Genomic DNA, 19,629 nt, shown 5'->3' on the forward strand with positions numbered 1-19,629 from the left:
CCTAATACAAGTACTGTAATGCAATCTCTTTATAATGAAAGTTGAACTTACAAATATAGAATTATGTACAAAAATACTGCATTCAAAAATAAAACAAGGTAAAATTTTAGAGCTTGCAAGTCCACTCAGTCCTACTTCTTGTTTAGCCAATCGCTCAGACAAACAGGTTTGTTTACTTTTGCAGGAGATAATGCTGCCCACTTCTTGTTTACAATGTCATCTGAAAGTGAGAGCAGGTGTTCTCATGGCACTATTGGAGCTGGCGTCGCAAGATATTTACATGCCAGATGTGCATGCTTCAACTACCATTCCAGGGGACATGCATCCATGTTGATGACGGGTTCTGCTCGAAAACCATCCAAAGCAGTGCAGACTGACGCATGTTCATTTTCATTATCTGAATCAGATGCCAGCAGCAGAAGGTTGATTTTCTTTTTTGGTGGTTCGGGTTCTGTAGTTTCCGCATTAGAGTGTTGCTCTTTTAAGACTTCTGAAAGCATGCTCCCTACCTCATCCTTCTCAGATTTTGGAACGCACTTCAGATTCTTAAATCTTGGGTCGAGTGCTGTAGCTATCTTTAGAAATTTCACATTGGTACCTTCATTGCGTTTTGTCAGATCTGCAGTGAAAGTGTTCTTAAAATAAACAACATGTGCTGGGTCATCATCCAAGACTGCTATTACATGAAATATATGGCAGAATGGGAGTAAAACACAGAGCAGGAGACATACAATTCTCCCCCAAGGAGTTCAGTCACAAATTTAATTAATGCATTATTTTTTTACCGAGCGTCATCAGCATGGAAGCATGTTCTCTGGAATGGTGGCTGAAGCATGAAGGGGCAGAGGAATGTTTAGCATCTGGCAGGTAAATACCTTGCAATGCTGGCTACAAAAGTGCCATGCAAATGTCTGTTCTCACTTTCTGGTGACATTGTAAATAAGAAGAGAGAAGCATTATCTCCTGCAAATGTAAACAAACTTGTTTGTCTTAGCCATTGGCTGAAAAAGAAGTAGGACTGAGTGGACTTGTAGCCTCTGAAGTTTTACACTGTTTTGTTTTTGAGTGCAGTTATGTAACAAACAAAAAAAATCTGCATTGGTAAGTTGCACTTTCAGGATAAAGAGATTGCACTACAGTACTTGGATGAAGTGAACTGAAAAATACTATTTCTTCTGTTTCATTTTTACAGTGCAAATATTTGTAATCAAAATATACCTTTTGATTTCAATTACAACACAGAATACAAGATATATATGAAAATGTAGAAAAACATCCAAAATATTTAATAAATTTCAATTGGTAGTCTCTTGTTTAACTGTGCAATTAAAACTGCAATTAATCGCGATTAATTTTTTTAATCATGATTAATTTTTTTGAGTTAATCACATGAGTTAACTGCAATTAATCAACAGCCCTAATTTGCACCTAACAAGATATCTTGTCAGACAATAATTTTATATAAAATCATCAATATGGCAATGTCATGCCTCAAACGAGGTCTCTGAAATTAATTTTGTAAGCCCTTGGAGGGCACAGAAAAAAGGTAGCAAAAAGTACATTGATGAATATATTAATGTGTTCTTCTCACAGAATTAGTGCAGAACATTTTTGTAACATAAGGTGAATTTCTTCATGTCATGTCCGTACTCAAATTTTACAGCTGTCTCTCTCTAATTACCTCCATCCCAATAGGCAGCCAAATTACAAGCCAAGATAGTTTAGAGAAAGCACAGAGCCTGCTGGCTTTATTCAGATAAAAATAAGTAAATATATTAATTTACATAATTGCAATCTTATCCTTTACATTGCATCTGGCCTGATGCTTTTAGAATCACATCAAGCAGAACCCATTGCCTAAAGTCATATCAGAAAACATAAAAGAACTAATCATTGAAGGAAAACGTCAGTGATTACCTAGGATAACTATTTCCTACATAGGTACGTCTTCAGGATGCCCCTTGTCCCAGTGGCAATGTAGAGGGAATTGCCAAGTAAAGACAAAGGGATTTGGGGAGCAGGAAACAGCCTCTCACTGAAGCTGCCATTTCTGGTTAGCCACTAGCAGATGACAAATACTCCATATCATGCCTGAAGGGGCTGATCTGATGCCAAGCCTCACTCTAAATAAACCCTGGAGATTCCTAATCACATAGCTCACATCAGCCAAACCCTTTAGGCATCTTTCCTTCCCAGGCCTAGCCTAGATCAGACTATGGATATGTCATCAATGCAGAGTTAACCTTAACTCCTCTTGAAATAGCCTAGCCACACTGTAAAATCACAGTCAAGCTACACAGAGGGGTTACGTTAGCAGCTGACAAGTTGTGCAAACTTGAACCTCAGCCCATACCCCTGATGTGCTAGTCAGTTTGAGTTAAAGGCGAGTTAGGGGGTTTGGGGTGGATGGCACCAAAGTTAGGGGCCACACTTGAGTTACAATTTCAATTAACTCTGCAGTGAAGACAAGCCCTATGCTACTGTTTATTTTCTTTTCATATCGAGGACATGTTTTAACATCTTTTTCAAATGATTTGTAATGAGAGCCAGGGCTGGCTCCATGGTTTTTGCCGCCCCAAGTGGCAGAAGAAAAAAAAAAAGCCACGATCGCGATCGGCGGCAGCTCCACCGCGCCGCTTTCTTCTTCGGCAGCAATTCGGCGGCAGGTCCTTCCCTCCTAGAGGGACTGAGGGACCCACCGCAGAAGAGCCCGACCTGCCACCCCTTCCACTTGGCCGCCCCAAGCACCTGCTTGCTGAGCTGGTGCCTAGAGCCGGCCCCAATGAGACTATATATTATGTTACTTTTCCTTTTAAAAAATATGGAACTTTCCCATGTTTACTTAAACCAGCAGTTGTTAGTTTTATGATTTGCAAATGGAGAGTATATATTTTTATAAACTTCCTTATTTTTACTAAGAGTAAAAAAGAAACTTCATGATTAGAGCTGTGAGGATAACTAATTTTTGTGTTAATGGCCATATAAAAAAAAACTGAAGTTCATTTTGGGTCAAATGAAACATTTCAACCTGAACCACCACATTTAATCATTTTGATGTTTTACTATTTTTGAAATAAAATTTGAAGCAAAGTTTTGAAACAAAATTGAGACATTTCAAAAGCGTTAAAAACAAAACATTTTGATTTTGGGGGAACTCCCCCCGCATCTGAAACAATCTGGTGAATTCAGCATGAATTTGTGAAATGTTTTAGTCAACCCAAATCTACATTTTCCAGTGAAAGTATTGTCCATAAATAATTCACCCAGCCCTATTCATGATATCTTTTTCTAAACAGAATTTTCTTCTGATTTACACGTGTCCATTTATGTAATGTAAAAAGCTACCAAACATGATAAAGAGATCATTATCTCTTTGCTGAATGGGATATCTACAGAAGAACCATTTCTGTAATGATCAGATGGTGCTACTTGTGCTGGGATTTTGGGTGAAAACACAGGCAAACTCCAAAGAGGAGACATTTTCAACAGTCTCGATGCAGCTTTTGTGTATACATACGGATTTCAACAAATGAAGGCACTTTTTGTACTTCAGGGCAATGTTTTCTGTTTGGCTTTGTTTTGCAGAGGTAGAGAGCTTTCATCCTCCAGTACCAGGGCTGAATATCAATCTTGTACTCAGGAAAACCCAGCTTCCACACCAGCCAGCACACATCAGTCCCAAGAGGATATGGCCAGCTGACTATTAGGTATGGTAAACCTCCAGCCAACTAGTTCATAATCTGCAATTTGTAGCATAAGCTAGCCAGGGACACACACTGATCTTGGGCTGAGCTAACCTGCCCAAAGCTGTCATGATGGTCACAAAATTACTATTACAAGAAAGAGACAATGGTCTGTAATATGTAGGAATGCAAAATTATAATATTTTATAGGGAATATGTGGTAGGAACAGCCATACCTAAATAGCTGCTCTGCTGAGACCAGGAGAACACCAACTATCTCACACACACAAATCACACAATGACAGCTCATATTGTGTGTTATTGTGAACCAGTTGCATATGAAAAGTGTGTGTATAGGGGGAGGGGGTAGAGAAAAGACTTCACAGAGGAACAGTAGTCTAGTGGTCAAGGTCCTAGCCTGGGATTTGGGGGATCCAAGATGATTTCCCTGCTCTGCCGCAGAGTTCCTGTGTGACCTGGGGCAAGTCACGTGGCGTCTTTGGGCCTCAATTCCCCATCTGTAAAATACCTCAGATGGGTGTAGTGAAGATAAAAAAATTAAAGATTACGAAGTGCTCAGGTAAGGGGGGGCCATATAGTTACCTAAGATAAAGACTAGAGACTACATGTGTTTGTGGTAAAGGAAATATATTCTATGAAACTACACCAAAACTAAGGCATGTCTCCTGATACGTGAGTTTTATGCTTTATAACTTTTCAGATATATTATAAAAAGAGAGGTCAATATTATATTTCAGAGAGCTAAATATACTTGTAATAAAAGGTACATATCTGACAAAACTAGTGTTTGGAAGATAATGTGGTAGGTAACTGGTCTCTTTGAAACAGCTGGAAAAACAAAAGGCTCCATTTCTTGTATCTGGGGGAAAACTTTGATTAACAGAGTGATATTTTCTGGAGTGCATGTGACATACTGATGTGAAAGCAACACTCAGCAGTACTACTACTGGAGCAAACCAAGAGCTTCCTAATATGCAAGAGTTTCTGGTATATTATCCCATGCTTTGTAATGAAAGCTCTGGTATTGGTTAGCTATACTTTTTGGAATACCAGTGTAACCAAGTTTACATTTCAGCCAACTCTTATTTCATGCTTCCTTCCCTCTGCAAGTTGCCCGTAAACTTTGCTTTTATTTAAAGGTAGCTGGAATTGTCTGAGGAGACTTCAGTTGGAGAGAATCACTATTGTAGCAGCTCAAAGAAGAGGAATTGAGCTGGGGCTTCCCACAAGACTACGTTAGAGTGGGTGAATACCCCATAATAGCATCTCATCTCTCCATAGTCAGGATAGATATTCCCACAGATTCCCTCTTCCTCAGTGGTCTAGACAGTTTAGTTTAGTCATTTGGTTAAACCACCAACAACAAAAATCTTCTCCTTCCAAATTAAATATTAAAAGCTATTAAAAAATCTAAGTTCAATAAAACTTCACTCCTTGGTGCAGGGTCTTAGCTATCTAGGTGCTTGGCTTCCAAGCAGTCCTCCATCAGAGCAAGTTGCACCTTTCTCTGGGGGTCCTTCTGCAAACATGAAACAGGAATGTGCTTGACCCAGGTTTGGTCTGACAGGGCTAGCATACTCTGTCATAGGCCCCTTCTCAAATTGTACCAAAAAGGGCACCAGCACAGACTGCCAGAGGACTGGCAAGAGCTGACAGTCCTGAATGGTGCTAAGATTAATTAAAATCAAGTCTCCAAACTAGCTGGTGGGAAGAAGTTAAAAATGAATACTGTTTCCCCTTGGAACCAGTTTCTAAGAGGTCATTATATATTTGTGCTAACTGATCATTTTAGACTTATAGATGATCTAGAAATCTAGAACCTGAAATCTCCTCTGACTTACATTGGTTCTCATTTACATTAATATAATCCAGGAGTAACTCCACTGCAAAAATAAAAAAAATAAATTGTTACATTGGGGCAAAACCAGTGTAAATGAGAGGAGAATCAAACCCTAAGAATGTATGGACTTGGTTTTTAAGCTTTCATTATCTTTCATTGTACTTTTGGTCACAAAACAGGGAAAATGAAGTTGTGAGTATTTATACTCAAGATTGGAGGACCCTCATTAGAGATATTTACTCTGCTGATGGCATGGCTTTTCAGCTGAAAGTCAGGTTGACACAGGCTATAAAAAGCACTTGCCCATTTCATTAAACTTTCCCGATGAAAGCCTTGAGGGAAGAAGGTGATCTGGAATAGTTTTTCCACCTCAAAAGAAAATATATTTAAAGAAAGATACTAAGTGAGAATGCTATATATAGGAAATTAAGAGCAGAATGGACCCAAAATAAAACAGAACATGTTTTATTTGTGGTTGGTTGACTGGCATGTTTATACATACACAATTTCTAAATGCCTAACAAAGTACTTCAAAAGACTAACTTGTTTTCATTGCCTTTATCAAAATACAACAAATTAAGATAATGAACAAACCAAAAGTGTTAAAAAAATTACTCACATAGCTTATTAAAAGTTCCTCAGGAAAGTTACTATATATGTGTGTCATAAAATCTCATGACAAAGTGAGCGGGGAACAATGGCATTTACCAAGGCAATAAGCTACTGATAGACAAGGTCAACATTTATCTGGACTTCTAAAACACCTGATTTATTCTGCCTTCAGCTTTTTCCTTGGACTATGTGCTACATGATCTTGAACGCTAAACTCTACTACTGCTTATCACAGTGATAAAGGCTACCTGAAATTAGGTCTAGCACCATTACTGAAATTGACAAAATAAGTTAAAAGAGATGCTTATAATGAGCAACTGGAGAAATGAAAGGCAGTGTAACACAGTATTTCCCTTTTGGAAGAAGATGCATCTGAATTTGCAAAAGAGAAGTTTTCTTTGCCAAGCAACAAAACCACTTCAATAGAATTTCAATATCACCGACCTTTTCATAGACTTCATCATAAGTGTGGTGTGGTGCTCAAATGTAGATTAAAAAGAAATCAATATTTGCATTTAGTTAGAGTATGCAAGCTCTAATGAAACAAATAATCCATAGAAATTATTAAGACTAATTTATACCTTCTGGAGCAAGGAAAATATTAAACTAGGTCTCCTTTTCATGAGCTGCTCAGGGCCTAGGGTTATTCCTACCTGATTCACATGGTGCATTTCCCCTGGTGTTTGCCCATCAGTGTCAATTAGAGCAGTGTAATGGCTGCTCTTACGCCAGTTATCTATAGTCTCTATGGGACCATATGGCAATTGGCATGCTTCATTTCATCCTCTCTCATGCCATGATATTGAGGAGCAGTTGATGTAGGAGATGGCTTGATCCTTTGATGCCAGCTAAGAGCCCCGTACACTGTTCAAATTCTCAGCTGGCCACATAGGGACAGATGCTTGAGTGGCCAGAAGTAGAGGGGAGAATCTGGACCATTAGTGACAAATAAACCATACTGAGAATATATCTAACCTTATCATAAATTTGATATCCTCAAAAGAGTTATTGGAGCCAAGTCCTATGAAGTATTGCTGTTCACCTAAAAGTTAAAATGTTCCGAGGTTTTGTTGTTGTTTTTTTAATCTTGGGTGGGGAACAAAACAAAAAATTCCTACTAGACTAAGAATGGTTCTCACTTGTTACTGGAAAGCCAATTCTTTTTGACAATGGAAGTTAATGTCCCAGAGGTCCTGGAAATTACTTCACTGCCTGTAGCCTCACTAACCTCACCTAAAGATTCTTTTACATTATCCCCCTAAGTGTGTGCAAATGCACTAGTTGTAGAAGACATGAAGGAAGCAACCCTCAAGGCATTATTAGTATCAGTACCCAAAACACCAATAGGTAGAAGCCATTCTAAGGCACTTGTCTCAAAGGAGTCTATAACCATCCACCAGGCCCCTTGTATTATGGAAACTGAATGTTGTATAAAAGGCATTGTTGTTTTGCTGAGCCTGTTCCCTTTGCAGTTGATGGGAGATTTGCCATTTACTTTAATGGGACCAACATTCAGCTCTCCTACAGCAAGTTTAAAAATAAAATGCCCTCTGTATTATAAATCAATATTAAAATCTTATTATCCAAATTTTAACCAGAATGCAGTGCAATGACCCTACAGTATTAATCACAGATAGTACCCTCAATATGCAAGCACTCTCAGATGTGGTACATATATACAAAAAACTAAAGTGAAATTGCAGCCCTCTGAGTTGACAATGATTCAGCTGGTGCAGATTAGGTTAAAATTACCTGCACAAAGGGCAGGTAATTTTTCAAACTACATAACAAGATTGACATTATACAACTCTTTTAAATGGTGACAATAATGTTTGTGCAATGTATTAGCAATACAAAAGAGCAAGAGACAGGAAGTGTAGATCAATCTGGAGCTGACTGATTCATAAAATATATTTGTATAGGCACACAGTATATGCACACAGTACATTTAGATATTTTCAACAATCGATTATGTCAACATCCTTTACTTCAATTCAGATTCATACCCTATTCTATTTGTTGGCACACATGACCATGCATTAATGACAACACAGCATTAATGAGGGCCTTTATTTGACCTAGCTGCAGTTCCTTATGGAGCCTGATGCAGGTACTCCTATCAAGGGTAGATGTAATTTACATGAGATGAATTACAGCTGGGTCAGAGAAGATATGCACTTATTATTCCAAGTTCCCCACTCACCCATAAATGTGGCTGCAAAGCACATGCAGAGTGCTAAGTCCTCAGATATTTACTCCTGGGGGAATTCTGCACCACTGCGTGTGTGCAGAATTCTTGTTGTGTTCCCTTCCACCCCATAGCTTTCTTTGCTTCCCTGCAGAAAAATGACTTTCTGACAGGGAAACAAAGGGAAGCTGCAAGAGCAATCACACACCACTCCCAAGCTGTGCAGGTACATCGTTTCAGGCAGCCAGCAAAGAAGTAAATCACCACAAGGCTGGGGACACCCCAGCCAGTGGCTCCTACCCTGAGCCGGGATCAGATGCTAGTCCTGGGTGGGGTGGAGGTGGGAGAGGATGAGACTTCCTCTTCCTATGCAAGGAATGACTGGGGCTGTGTCAGACTCACCCCCAGAAACCTCCCCCAGCTGCAGGAAACTCAGTATCCTTCCCTGCTTCCTGCCCCCATTGCTCCTCAGCTGTGGGGGGAGGGTCACTGTACACGGAGCTGCTCCCCCATCTGCCTACCCCCATGCATCCGGACCTCCCATACCTAAACACGCCTGCCAAGTCTCACCCCATACACCCAAAACCCCCCTAGTCCTCCATACCCAAACCTCACCCCATTAACCCTCAACCCCTGCATCTGGAGCCTCCTGAACCCAGATTCCCTGCTTCTGAACCCCCACCCCTGAACCCAGACCACCACCCACTAAGGTCCATGCACTCAAAACCCCACTTTGATGCTACACCCGCTGCACCACCCAGAGCCCCCACATCCTGACCCCATGTCACTGACCTCCAAAGAACTGCACCCAGACCCCCACCCCACCAAGCCCCCCTCCCACAGCATTCAGACCCCCCTGCTGAGACACTCAGACCCCTCCGCTGAGCCCCAACCACTTTCACCTGGAAGCCCCTGCAGAGTCCCATTGCGCCTGCACCTGAAACACCCCCCACCCAACGAGCCTCTGTGCGTCCAGATCCCCCCCCACACCTAGGCCCCCCACAGAGCTGCCTGCACCTTGATTGTCCCACACAGAATCCTCTGACCCCACACCTGGATCCCTTCATACTGAGCCCCTCCATACTTGGATCCTGCCTCTTTGAGCATGCCTGCCCCACACCTGGTGCAGAGAATCAGGTCCCCAGGGTGTTTCTGGGGCAGGCTCAGGCCTTATGCAGTGTCATGATTGGGCGCAGACTCACCGCTGAGTCCATGTCCCGGGGGTGGGGAGGCTGTAGGGTGATCTCCCACCTTCATACAGCTAATGGCCTGTGCTCCCCACTGCCATGCTGGAGCCTCTGCATTTATTTATTAACAAACAAAACTTGCAGAATTTTAAAATATTGTGTGCAAAATTTTTAATTTTTTGGTGCAGAATGCCCTCACTAGTAGATATTGGAGAAATTCAGAAAGGAGGTTCAGCAGTGGTTTCCCACTTAGCTACCTCATTTCCCCATTTGCAGAAGAGGCAGCCTAAATTTGGTTGTTTAACCTTATAGGACCATTAGTTTTGAGGTTAATTTGATGTCATCTCTAGTTTAGTGCTGGCAGGCTCAAATATTTGTTTATATGATCAGTTTTGTAATGGTCACATTGTAATCAGGTGACACCACAACTTTGTCTTGTGGCTGCCAATAATTAGTTCAGATTTCCGGAAGCTGTTGTGAGATTGCGTCCCTTCTCTGTTTCTCATTTCAAAACCCACGGTGTATAAGTTAGTACTGCATGTTGTCTCTTATACACACTAGATGTCACTACATGACCTGAAATATACTCTGGATTTTGATCTATTTCCTTAATGTTCTCAAACAACAAATGCCACACAATAGAAAATAAATCATCTTGCCCCCCAAAAACATGGTTTCGCTTTTATTTGAATATGGATAATGAATCCACAGCTAGAAATCACACTTTATTTTTAAGAATAGCACAACGCAGTCTTCTGTTTCTTACTGCTATCTTTCAGTTCATTAGCTTCTCTGACTGGAGCTGCTACTCATCTCAAAGGAAACGTTTGCATCTTGATCTAGATTTTAGGTGTATCTTTCTATCCTGATGTTAGAGACTTAATACCAATTCTGAGTTTTATCTAAGTTGGAGCAAGAGTAGCTGAAGATGGACCAAAAGTGCCTTTGCACTACCTTTATTCTCCACCAATCCTAGAACCAGCTGGCCCAATCACCAGCAGAGGTCTTAGAGCAGAGGTTCTCAAACTGTGGTCTGTGGACCACCAGTGGTCCACAGATTGTTCCCTCTAAGATGCACACCTGGGCAGCTGCACACAAGGGAATGAAAGGCCACCCACTTAATCAGTGGAGCCATGCAGGCTTGGCACATGTAAGATGAGGTGGTGGCTTTGGGGGGGAATAGGGTGTAGGGGGGAGGGGGCAGTGGTGTGAGAAGAGAAGGTGGGGGGGATTTGGAATGTGCAGGGCTGTGACAGACAAAGAAAGAGGCAACTTTCCCCAGCTCCAGGCTGCAGTGGCAGGGGGGATACCCCTCTCCTTCCCAGCCTCTGCTCTGTGGCTGCTGTGGCATGTAGGGTGACCAGACATCCCGATTTTATCGGGACTGTCCCGATATTTCCTTGTTTGTCCCACGTCCCGACCAATGTGAAGTCGGGACACTGGACAAACAAGGAAATGCTCCAGAGCCCAGAAGTGCTCGCGCCCCCCCGCCCCGACTCCGCCCCCTTCTCCCCCCCATTGGCTCCCTCCCCAAATCCCCGCCTCTTCCCCAGGCTCACTATTCCTCCTCCCTCCACAAGCTCTGGAGGGAGGCCTGGGAGACACAGGGGAAGCGCGGGGCTGGGGTGAGTGAGAGTCCAGCCTGGCCCAGAGCAGGCAGGACTCAGTCGGGCGGTAGGAAGAGTAGGGGGGCGGCCCGCGGGACCAGGCGGCAGCTGTTCTCCCCCCGGGCAGCGGGACTCTGGAGCAGCCGCTGCTGCAGCTCTCACTGCCGCGGGGGGAGGAAGCGGCCAAGCACGTGGCGCTCGGCGGCTGCGGCTCTGGCATCCGGGCCCGGGCCTGCTGCGGAGACCCAGCAGTGCGCACGCTGTGCCCAGCCACTGGCCAGTCGCGTCTGGGCTGCTGCCCAGCTGGTGCTATCGTGCGGCGGCCCCGGGACGGAGGCATCGGCAACCCCGTTTGTTCCCCTGCAGGACCCAAGCGGGATGGGGGGGCTGGGGCCTGCTGCCCCCACTCCGGGGCCGCCGCGGGATAGCACCAGCTGGGCAGCAGCCCAGAGGCGACTGGCCAGGGGCTGGGCTGGGCGCAGCGTGCGCGCTGCTGGGTCCCCCCAGCAGGCCCGGGTGCCAGAGCCGCAGCCGCTGAGCATGGCCATCGGCCGCTTCCTCCCCCCATGGCAGTGGGAGCTGCAGCAGCGGCTGCTCCTGAGTCCCACTGCCCGGGGGGGAGAACAGCCGCCGCCTGGTCCCGCGGGCCACCCCCCTACTCTCCCTACCGCCCGACTGAGTCCTGGCTGCTCAGGGCCAGGCCGGACTCTCACTCACCCTGGCCCCGTGCTTCCCCTGCGTCTCCCGGGCCTCCCTCCAGCGCTTGTGGAGGAAGGGTGGGTTTTTTTTGTTTTTTGCCCCGCCCCCCGCATCACGATATTTGACTTGGGTGATCTGGTCACCCTAGTGGCATGGGAGATACCCCACTCCTTCCCAGCCTCCACTCTGTAGCTGCTGTGGCGTGAGAGACCCCCCTCCTTCCCAGCTACAGTTTGGGGGCTGCTGCGGCAGGGGAGAGAGGACACATCCATCACATTAGAAAGGTAAGACTACTGATATTAAAAAATGAGTTGTGTGCTTTTATTTGTAGAACCAAAAAATGTTAATTAGAAAGGTTTTTTTAAACAGATAGTGCTTTTATCCAAAGCCCTTTACAGGAGTTAGCTAACAGTAACAAACAACATTTGGAAAGATCATTAAGTGGTCCCCCAAGACGCTTAGCAATTTTCAAATGGTCCGTGAAAAAAAAAAGTTTGAGAACCACTGTGACTTAGAGCAATTTCAGCCCTTCTCTAACTGATGGCTGGCCATCACAGCCCCAAGGGGCTATTTCAACACCCACAGATTGCCAGTGCAGAAGGACACTCGGGCCGGGCCTTTACTCCCTCAACACCAATGTTTAGACTATGGATATAGGAGTGAGGACTCTGAGTTCTCTTCCTGACAGTCACTTGCACTGATAGTCACAGGGTCCACTTACACTAGAGTCACCTCCTGCTGGCCGCTCTGGGGATTAGCTCCTTTCAGGTGCTGCACCCTCCTCTGGTGGTCTCTCCACCTGTCATCCTTTCTCGCCCTGTGGCCCTTCTCACTCCAAGAGCTACAGCTCTTCATGACAAGTTTCAGAGTAACAGCCGTGTTAGTCTGTATCCGCAAAAAGAAGAACAGGAGTACTTGTGGCACCTTTTTGTTAGTCTCTAAGGTGCCACAAGTACTCCAGCTCTTCATGAGTTGGCCCTCTGGCCACGTCACTATAGTGGTCCCCTTTTAGGGTATCAGAATCTTTGGGAGCAAACTGTCTCAGGCAGTCTGCCCTCCACTGCCTGGTCTGAGCCACTTCCCCAGTGGCTGGTAGAGAAACCCAGGCCAGCCCTCTACATCAGGTTCCAGCTCAGGGGCCCCCTAGTCAGCACCCAAGGCCTGTACCATCTAGACCTTACTGCCTTTTCCCAGAGCCTTCCCGTACATTCTGGCTCCCCCCGGGTTTGCCAGCCCAAACTCTCTCATCCCAGGGAGTAATTGGAGGCTACTTGCCTCTGCAGCCCCAAACACACCTGCTACGGAGAGACTACTTCCCTGCAGCCCATAGCTGTGCTTTATACAGGCCACTCCTGTTCCTGTCCAACTGAGCCTCATCTCTAATCAATCCTTACTCCTCCTCCAGGTGAAACCTTGGCCTACCTAGCCACCTTAATCCCTTCAAGCTTTGTGTGGGGTGGTCATCACAGTGACCTTGAGTAAATGACCAACTTCCCTGAGTTGGAGTTTCAGCATCTGTATAATGAGGGTAATAATGAAGATGGTCAGAAAAGTGAGTAAAAAATGTCCATTTTTTATGAAAATATTTTCATAATTTTTTTCCAAATAGCTTCAGATGAGAATATGTTCCTATATTATAGGGTTGTTGGTAAAGCTTAATTTGTGTTTAGAAAACTGTTTTCAGATCCACAGAGGGAAGGAAATATATTAGCACATATCAAAACTTTTTTTTTTAAACTTTGACTTGATTTTTCTTCATCATCGAAGGCTCCTATTGTACTAAACTTGAACTTTATACTTTTCCCCATTTCTTACTTATACAAAAAACTGTCATTAAAATATTTAAAAGCTTTTGATGTGTCAAAAAACTCCTCATAAAAATTACTGAACCAATTGTCCCTTTGCAAAAACAAACAAAACCCTAAACACCACAATTCATATTTTGGTTGAAACAAATCATAGCAAGACTCAGCACAAAAGTAAATTAATGAATAAAGTGAATGAAAATAGACTGGAATGCCTTTCTCTAACTATACAGGGCTTACTGCATTGAAGTCTAGCAAGGAAAGCAACAACTCAGAATGAAAAGTGAAATGCTATAGTGCAATAAGTTTGGAAACTGAGCATCAATGAATCTGCTGCAGGATAATTTGGTTAATATTTCATCAGTTGGGTTATTTATTGGTTAATCATTACATCAACACTTATAAGATGGGTTTCAAGCTAGATTTGTCACTAATGGAAATTCATGCAAGTACTCTAAATGAAAGTTTGAAGGAGGGGTCAATGTTTTCTTTTTGGCTCTTTCAGTTACTGGTTTACTCAAAGTAATTTATTTCTGGTATTTTAAATCCTCAAGTATAAGAACGGGACTTTTTTGAGGTCTGACAATGATTCTCCTCTGCTTATGTATTTTAATGAGACTGGATCAGAGAACAGAAATTACCATTTTCATGCTTCTCTACACATTAGTACTAAGCAACCACCTGTCACTGCACATATGAAAAGTCTGGCTCTCCTAGCACTGTAGAAGATTGATTGATTGCAGAAGACAGATCACCTGCACTTCAATGTTCAAAGCTGCTCTAGATTTGTTTTTCAAATCCAGCAGATTTTAAAAGCTAAACTCAAAATAAGAATTAAAAAACTATAGTAATTCTACAGAGGTGAAATTGTACATCCTGCCTTAATTCTGGCATTAAATTACAATCTAAAATAAAATGTATGGAATATAGGATTTGTTGTTTGTTTATGGTAATAACTCTTTCTCTATTTTGCCACTCCACCGTAGAAGAAAACCTTAGAACAAATTTTAATGTCAGAGGGCACAAAGTACAGAATTAGGAGTTATCTTATCTGGTTTCTCTTTCCATTTCTTGTGTGACCCAAGGTAAATCACAGCCTCACTGTGCCTCCATGTCCCCATCTGTAAAATGGGGATAACAACATTACCTTCACCTCAAATTGTCATGGAATTAATTCATTACATTGAGTTTGTCATATGGATAGTGCTATAGCAGTAGTTCCCAAACTGTGAAGTACTTGATAATGGTCCACAGGGTGCTGACTTGGCATAGGGCTCTCCTCATTCCCAGCTACTAAATAGCGTTTTTCAAAAAGCTAAAAGAACATTAAATACTTTCCAAATAATCCATTGCTCTAACTGCTGTGGAGATGCAATGCCATCTTGACTGGGAGTGGAGATGGTGCACACACAGAGAATTACACACAGGAGAGAAGATGGTCCACGAAACAATCTGGTTATTAAGGGGTGCTCCACAAAGCTTGTCTAGAAGCCTGGTGGCATCAGGTGTTGAGCTAAGAATCACATGGGGTTTTAGCTCCTCTTCTGAAGATTTTGTATCTTCCCCCAATATTCACTAGATAAAATGACTATCAGCCTTCTCATTGATTCATATTAATATGGTGGTTTGTATCCAGCAGTGAAAACAAAATGACCTCATCCTATCCCATCTGATAATGTGAGAATGACATCAGAACTCATCCAGTTCAGGACTTCATATATAGATAGGTCTGATAGGGGTCCAAGGAAAGGATTATAGATGTCCCTTATGGCTTGCCAAGGAATTCCTAGAATGCAGGTGAGCCTGTGGCAAGAGTTCCAGAGACAGACGATATCTTGGTGGTCTCAGGAAAGACTTTGGAACATCAGCAAACTCTGCTTAGAGGAAGTGCCAGTGCAGGCCTGGAATGAGGAAGGGGGTTATATTTAGGTTCTTTCAGCATTTAGTGATAGTCTGATGTTAGCTTAGGGATTGCACTGGCCACAAGGTGGCTCAGAAGTACTCATCCCTCCATATTAATTGCCTGGAACTTGTTGTAGACTTATTCACAATTTGACAAAGACAGACCACTTGATTGTGTAACCTGTTGCACAGACAACATACCAACCATTCTGTATATCAATTACACAGTCAGTACTTACTCTCAATAGCGGACAGCCCTAGCAAGTAGATTCTGGTAGCTGTTTCAAGAACTAAATTTCAATTCAGGCAGAGGAGATAGCAGGTTTGAAAATTACAGCAGCTGACAGTAAATCAATCACATTATTGGTTACTGGATCTACAGCAAGAAAATATGCAAACATATGCAAAACTAAGAGTCTCTGGTATTTGGGACCCTTGGGAGTGAACTTCTTGAAACCCAACTTTTCAGCCAGCTGGATAAATTGTACAGCTGGAGACAGACCCAACAGGCTCTAGCAGTGGATGCATTCCTGTTGTCTTGGATCCATTTGCTGTCCCTCCATTTATCATGCTCGCTGTTTCTCATGTAAGGCAACACTAATTCTGGTACCATGGTTGACACCAGCAGGAATTGCCATTCTCCAACCCTATCTTATTCCCGGAGTCAGGAAACATCACTGCAGATCCAAAAGGCAGGCTGCACACAAGTGTGATAGCAGATTCTCTCCTCGAGGCATAGATTTCCAGAGTGCCCAGGGTGTTGTCCTGGGGCTAGCCCATGTTGTACAAGACAGAAAGGTATTTAATTCAGCCTGCTCATTCTACATTTGCTGGCTTTTTTCATGACAAACAGATTCTGTTTATATATCTGTGTGTTTGGTGATGCAATTCCTTATTACCACCCTCACCCTTTACTGGGGAAGTAAGACATAAAAGACAATTAATCTGTTCAGTTTAGCCATTCATTCAGACTGACATAAGGTCAATTTTTGAGTCAAATCCACATGGAGTGTAATGTGAAATGGTTCAGATCTCTGGCTCCCAAATACACAGTTCTCAAGAAAGCAAGGAAGAGGAATACAGAATTAGGTCTACATCTCTAATGGCACCATAAGTGATGGTGCATAGGATCCTGCTAAACTATTTAGCTGCTCTTTAGGATTTCAGGAGAATCAACTGCCAGCAGCCTGCAATGTGCTTATACTTTTGTACAACAAAAATATTTCCAAAGATTTCTAACTATGGATACTTTCATGGGACCTTAGCACTTTGCTGTTTAGAAGCAGCTGAGTGGAGCAAAGGGAGACAGCTGGCTACTGCAGACACAAGCAGCCATATGGCACCTGCATTTTCAGCTAATAAATGAGTCTGGTTAAAAGATCTGGCTGATTTTATACCCAAGCCCTCAAATTAAACTGCCAAAATAAAGCACATATCTAGTCATTCTACTGCACCCAAAAAACCCTAAATGATCATACATCCTGGTACCACAACACAGCAAAAACTGCACCTGACATTTGGATCCGTGTAAATAAAGCACATGTAGACACTCCTACTGTGCCAATATAATCCAGATCATGATGCATCTCAACACAAGAGCACAGCAAACCCCCTTGCTTGTGCATCCTGATCGATCCAGCCAATTTTTGGCCTTAATCCTCCTAAATTTCTTGCATAAATAGAGAGGAAATGTAGATGCTCATCTTACACCTAAAAACCCAACAATACTGCCCATCAATGCATCCCAGAACAAAGGTGCTGCAAAAAGCTAGAACCTGCCACGGTTTGTTTATTTGTTTCTCAATCAGCCAAATTCCACTGCTTGAATAGAGAAGATGTTCACCCACTCCTGCTGCACATATAAATCCAGAGCTTGTGTCCCTATGCAACTGCGCCACAAAGGGTTAGATGTAGCAATCAGATTTTCCCCGAACCTGACAAATGTTGGCCACACACACACAGAAATTGCACCATCAAAATAGAGACAAAGTATCACTGCCATTAGCTGCAGATGCACTAAATTTATAAGGTACGGGTGGGAATACCAGGTGTGATGCAACCAAAAATTAGCTCGGACCAGGAGGATACAGGTGCCAGTGTCGCGCTTTTGGAGTTGCTTTGTGCCAGGAAGCGCAGGGGGTGCTGGCTTTGGGGGGTGGAATCTTTCTTAAACTTCCCAGCAGTGTAGGAGGCAGTGCAGCAGCCAAGTCATCATTCCCGCTGGCCTGTCACATCCCCCGCCACCCCCGCTGAGAGACCGACAGCCCTTTAAAAAACAAATCTCCGAGTCATCAAATGACAAGGCGAGTGCCGGAGGGTGTTGTGACTCCAGCAGCAGCTGCCCGCCTTTCCTGCCTGCAGCAGCCGGGCAGGGGCGCTCTCCCCTCGGCAGCGGGAGCAGCGAACACCTCCCCCGGCGAGTGGCTGCCCAGGCAGAGAAGTTCTCTCAGCCCCAGCCGAGCAGAAGGAGGCGGCTCCTGCGAGCTTGGGGGGGAGCGCAGAACTCGCCTGGAGCCGCCGCTGCCTGGCCCTCACCCCGCGCCCCGGCCAGCCGCTCACTCCCTCCTGCTCTGCCGAGCCGCCGCTGCTGCATGAGGCGCTCCGGGCTGGTCTTCGGGGCCACCTGTTCCGCGCTCCTCCAGTCCGCATCCGCGCCCGCGCCCACTCCCCCGGCCGGCCATGAACGCCTCGCTGGGCAATCAGACCGAGGCGGCGGGGCTCTTCTTCGCCAACAGCAGTGACTCCCTGGAGCGGGCCCTGGGCTGCTGCACCCAGCCCTCCGTGGTGACCGACAACGGCTTCGTGGTGACCGGCCCGGACGAGAGGAGCCTCTACATCATGCGGGTGGTGCAGATCGCCGTCATGTGCGTCCTCTCGCTCACCGTGGTCTTCGGCATCTTCTTCCTGGGCTGCAACCTGCTCATCAAGTCCGAGGGGATGATCAACTTCTTGGTGAAGGACCGGAGACCGTCCAAAGAGGTGGAGGCGGTGGTGGTCGGGCCCTACTGACAGCAAGTGCCTCCCGCTGAGGATCCGGCCAGGAAACAGGTGGCACTTTCCGCAGGCCCTCGCTGCTGCAGCGGCCACGGGTGCCTTTTGTCCGAGGGGGCCAGCCCCACCCCGGGAAGGGGAGCGGAGGCGCCTCGGGACCCGCTGCTGGCTTGGGGGCTCTGCCACCGCTTGCTGCCCGGGGACGCTCCGATGCAAGCCCCGGTTCTCCCGCGGCTCCTGAGCAGGGCGGCTGGGGGGGAAGGACACAGCCCCAGCCAGGCAGTCAGGGCGCGTCTGTCTCTTCTGTGTGTTACAGGGCCAGAGCTGAGCCTCTTGGAGCGCCTTGTATATAGTGATTGTAACGCACTTTGCCGCTTGTTTTAAAACAGGGGGGTGGGGGTGGGAAGGAAATGCTGATTGTCAAGTGTTAATTCCTGTTTTAGAGATTTTCCTTCCACGGTTTTTCATACGTTTGATAACAGCCAGGACGCTGGCTCGGCAGTTCGTTGCCTCTAAACAAATAACACTAACACCCACCATGTGAATGTTTTGAAGTTGTCTTTCTACTGTAGCGTTTTTTGTAGCCAGGGTCCGAGTCCCTCTTGCGCCCGCGGGAGCCGGCGAGCCTGAAGGCTGAGCCCTCGCTTCTTGTCTATATGAATTGCACGGTTTACACAGCGAAAAGCGCTCGGGCGGGAACTGTCTTGGTTTGGTTTTTCTGGTTTCATTTGCTTTAATAAATACATCTTAAACTTTTAGACTCTGCGGTCTCAGTAGTCCTTTTGCGCTTCCACAAACAACGATGAAGTTAGCTGAAGAGGTCTGCAGGAAGGAATACAGCATCTGTTCTGCACTTTGATAGCTCTTTGCTCCTCAGCAGAAAAAAAGGTTGGGGGGGGGGAGAAAGGGGATAAGACATGTTAGAAAACACAAGAAATTCTACTATTGCAACACCGCGATAATCTAGAGGCAATGCCATTTCCTTTGCAATTATATTTCTTTTCCAACCGTTTATGAGGGCAGTGGGATTAAAGTAATTCAACAAAACTGAGGTCAGTTTCAATCAAGTGTAATTTCAAGGCTCGTCCTCAGGT

General features: G+C 44.7%; 1 protein-coding gene across 1 annotated transcript; it reads left to right on the plus strand.

Moving 5' to 3' along the window:
- Nucleotides 1-17,569: 17,569 nt before the first annotated feature.
- RPRM (reprimo, TP53 dependent G2 arrest mediator homolog) lies at nt 17,570-19,293 on the plus strand. Its single transcript, XM_054044197.1, has one exon. The coding sequence runs from the start codon at nt 18,224-18,226 to the stop codon at nt 18,551-18,553; it is 330 nt and encodes a 109-aa protein (XP_053900172.1). The 5' UTR covers nt 17,570-18,223; the 3' UTR covers nt 18,554-19,293.
- Nucleotides 19,294-19,629: the final 336 nt, after the last annotated feature.

The sequence above is a fragment of the Malaclemys terrapin genome, chromosome 11 (genome assembly GCF_027887155.1).
Source record: "Malaclemys terrapin pileata isolate rMalTer1 chromosome 11, rMalTer1.hap1, whole genome shotgun sequence".
Taxonomy (NCBI): Eukaryota; Metazoa; Chordata; order Testudines; family Emydidae; genus Malaclemys; species Malaclemys terrapin.

Excerpts from the sequence above, each read along its gene's own strand:
- RPRM (XM_054044197.1), top strand. The coding sequence starts at position 18,224 with ATGAACGCCTCGCTGGGCAATCAGACCGAGGCGGCGGGGCTCTTCTTC.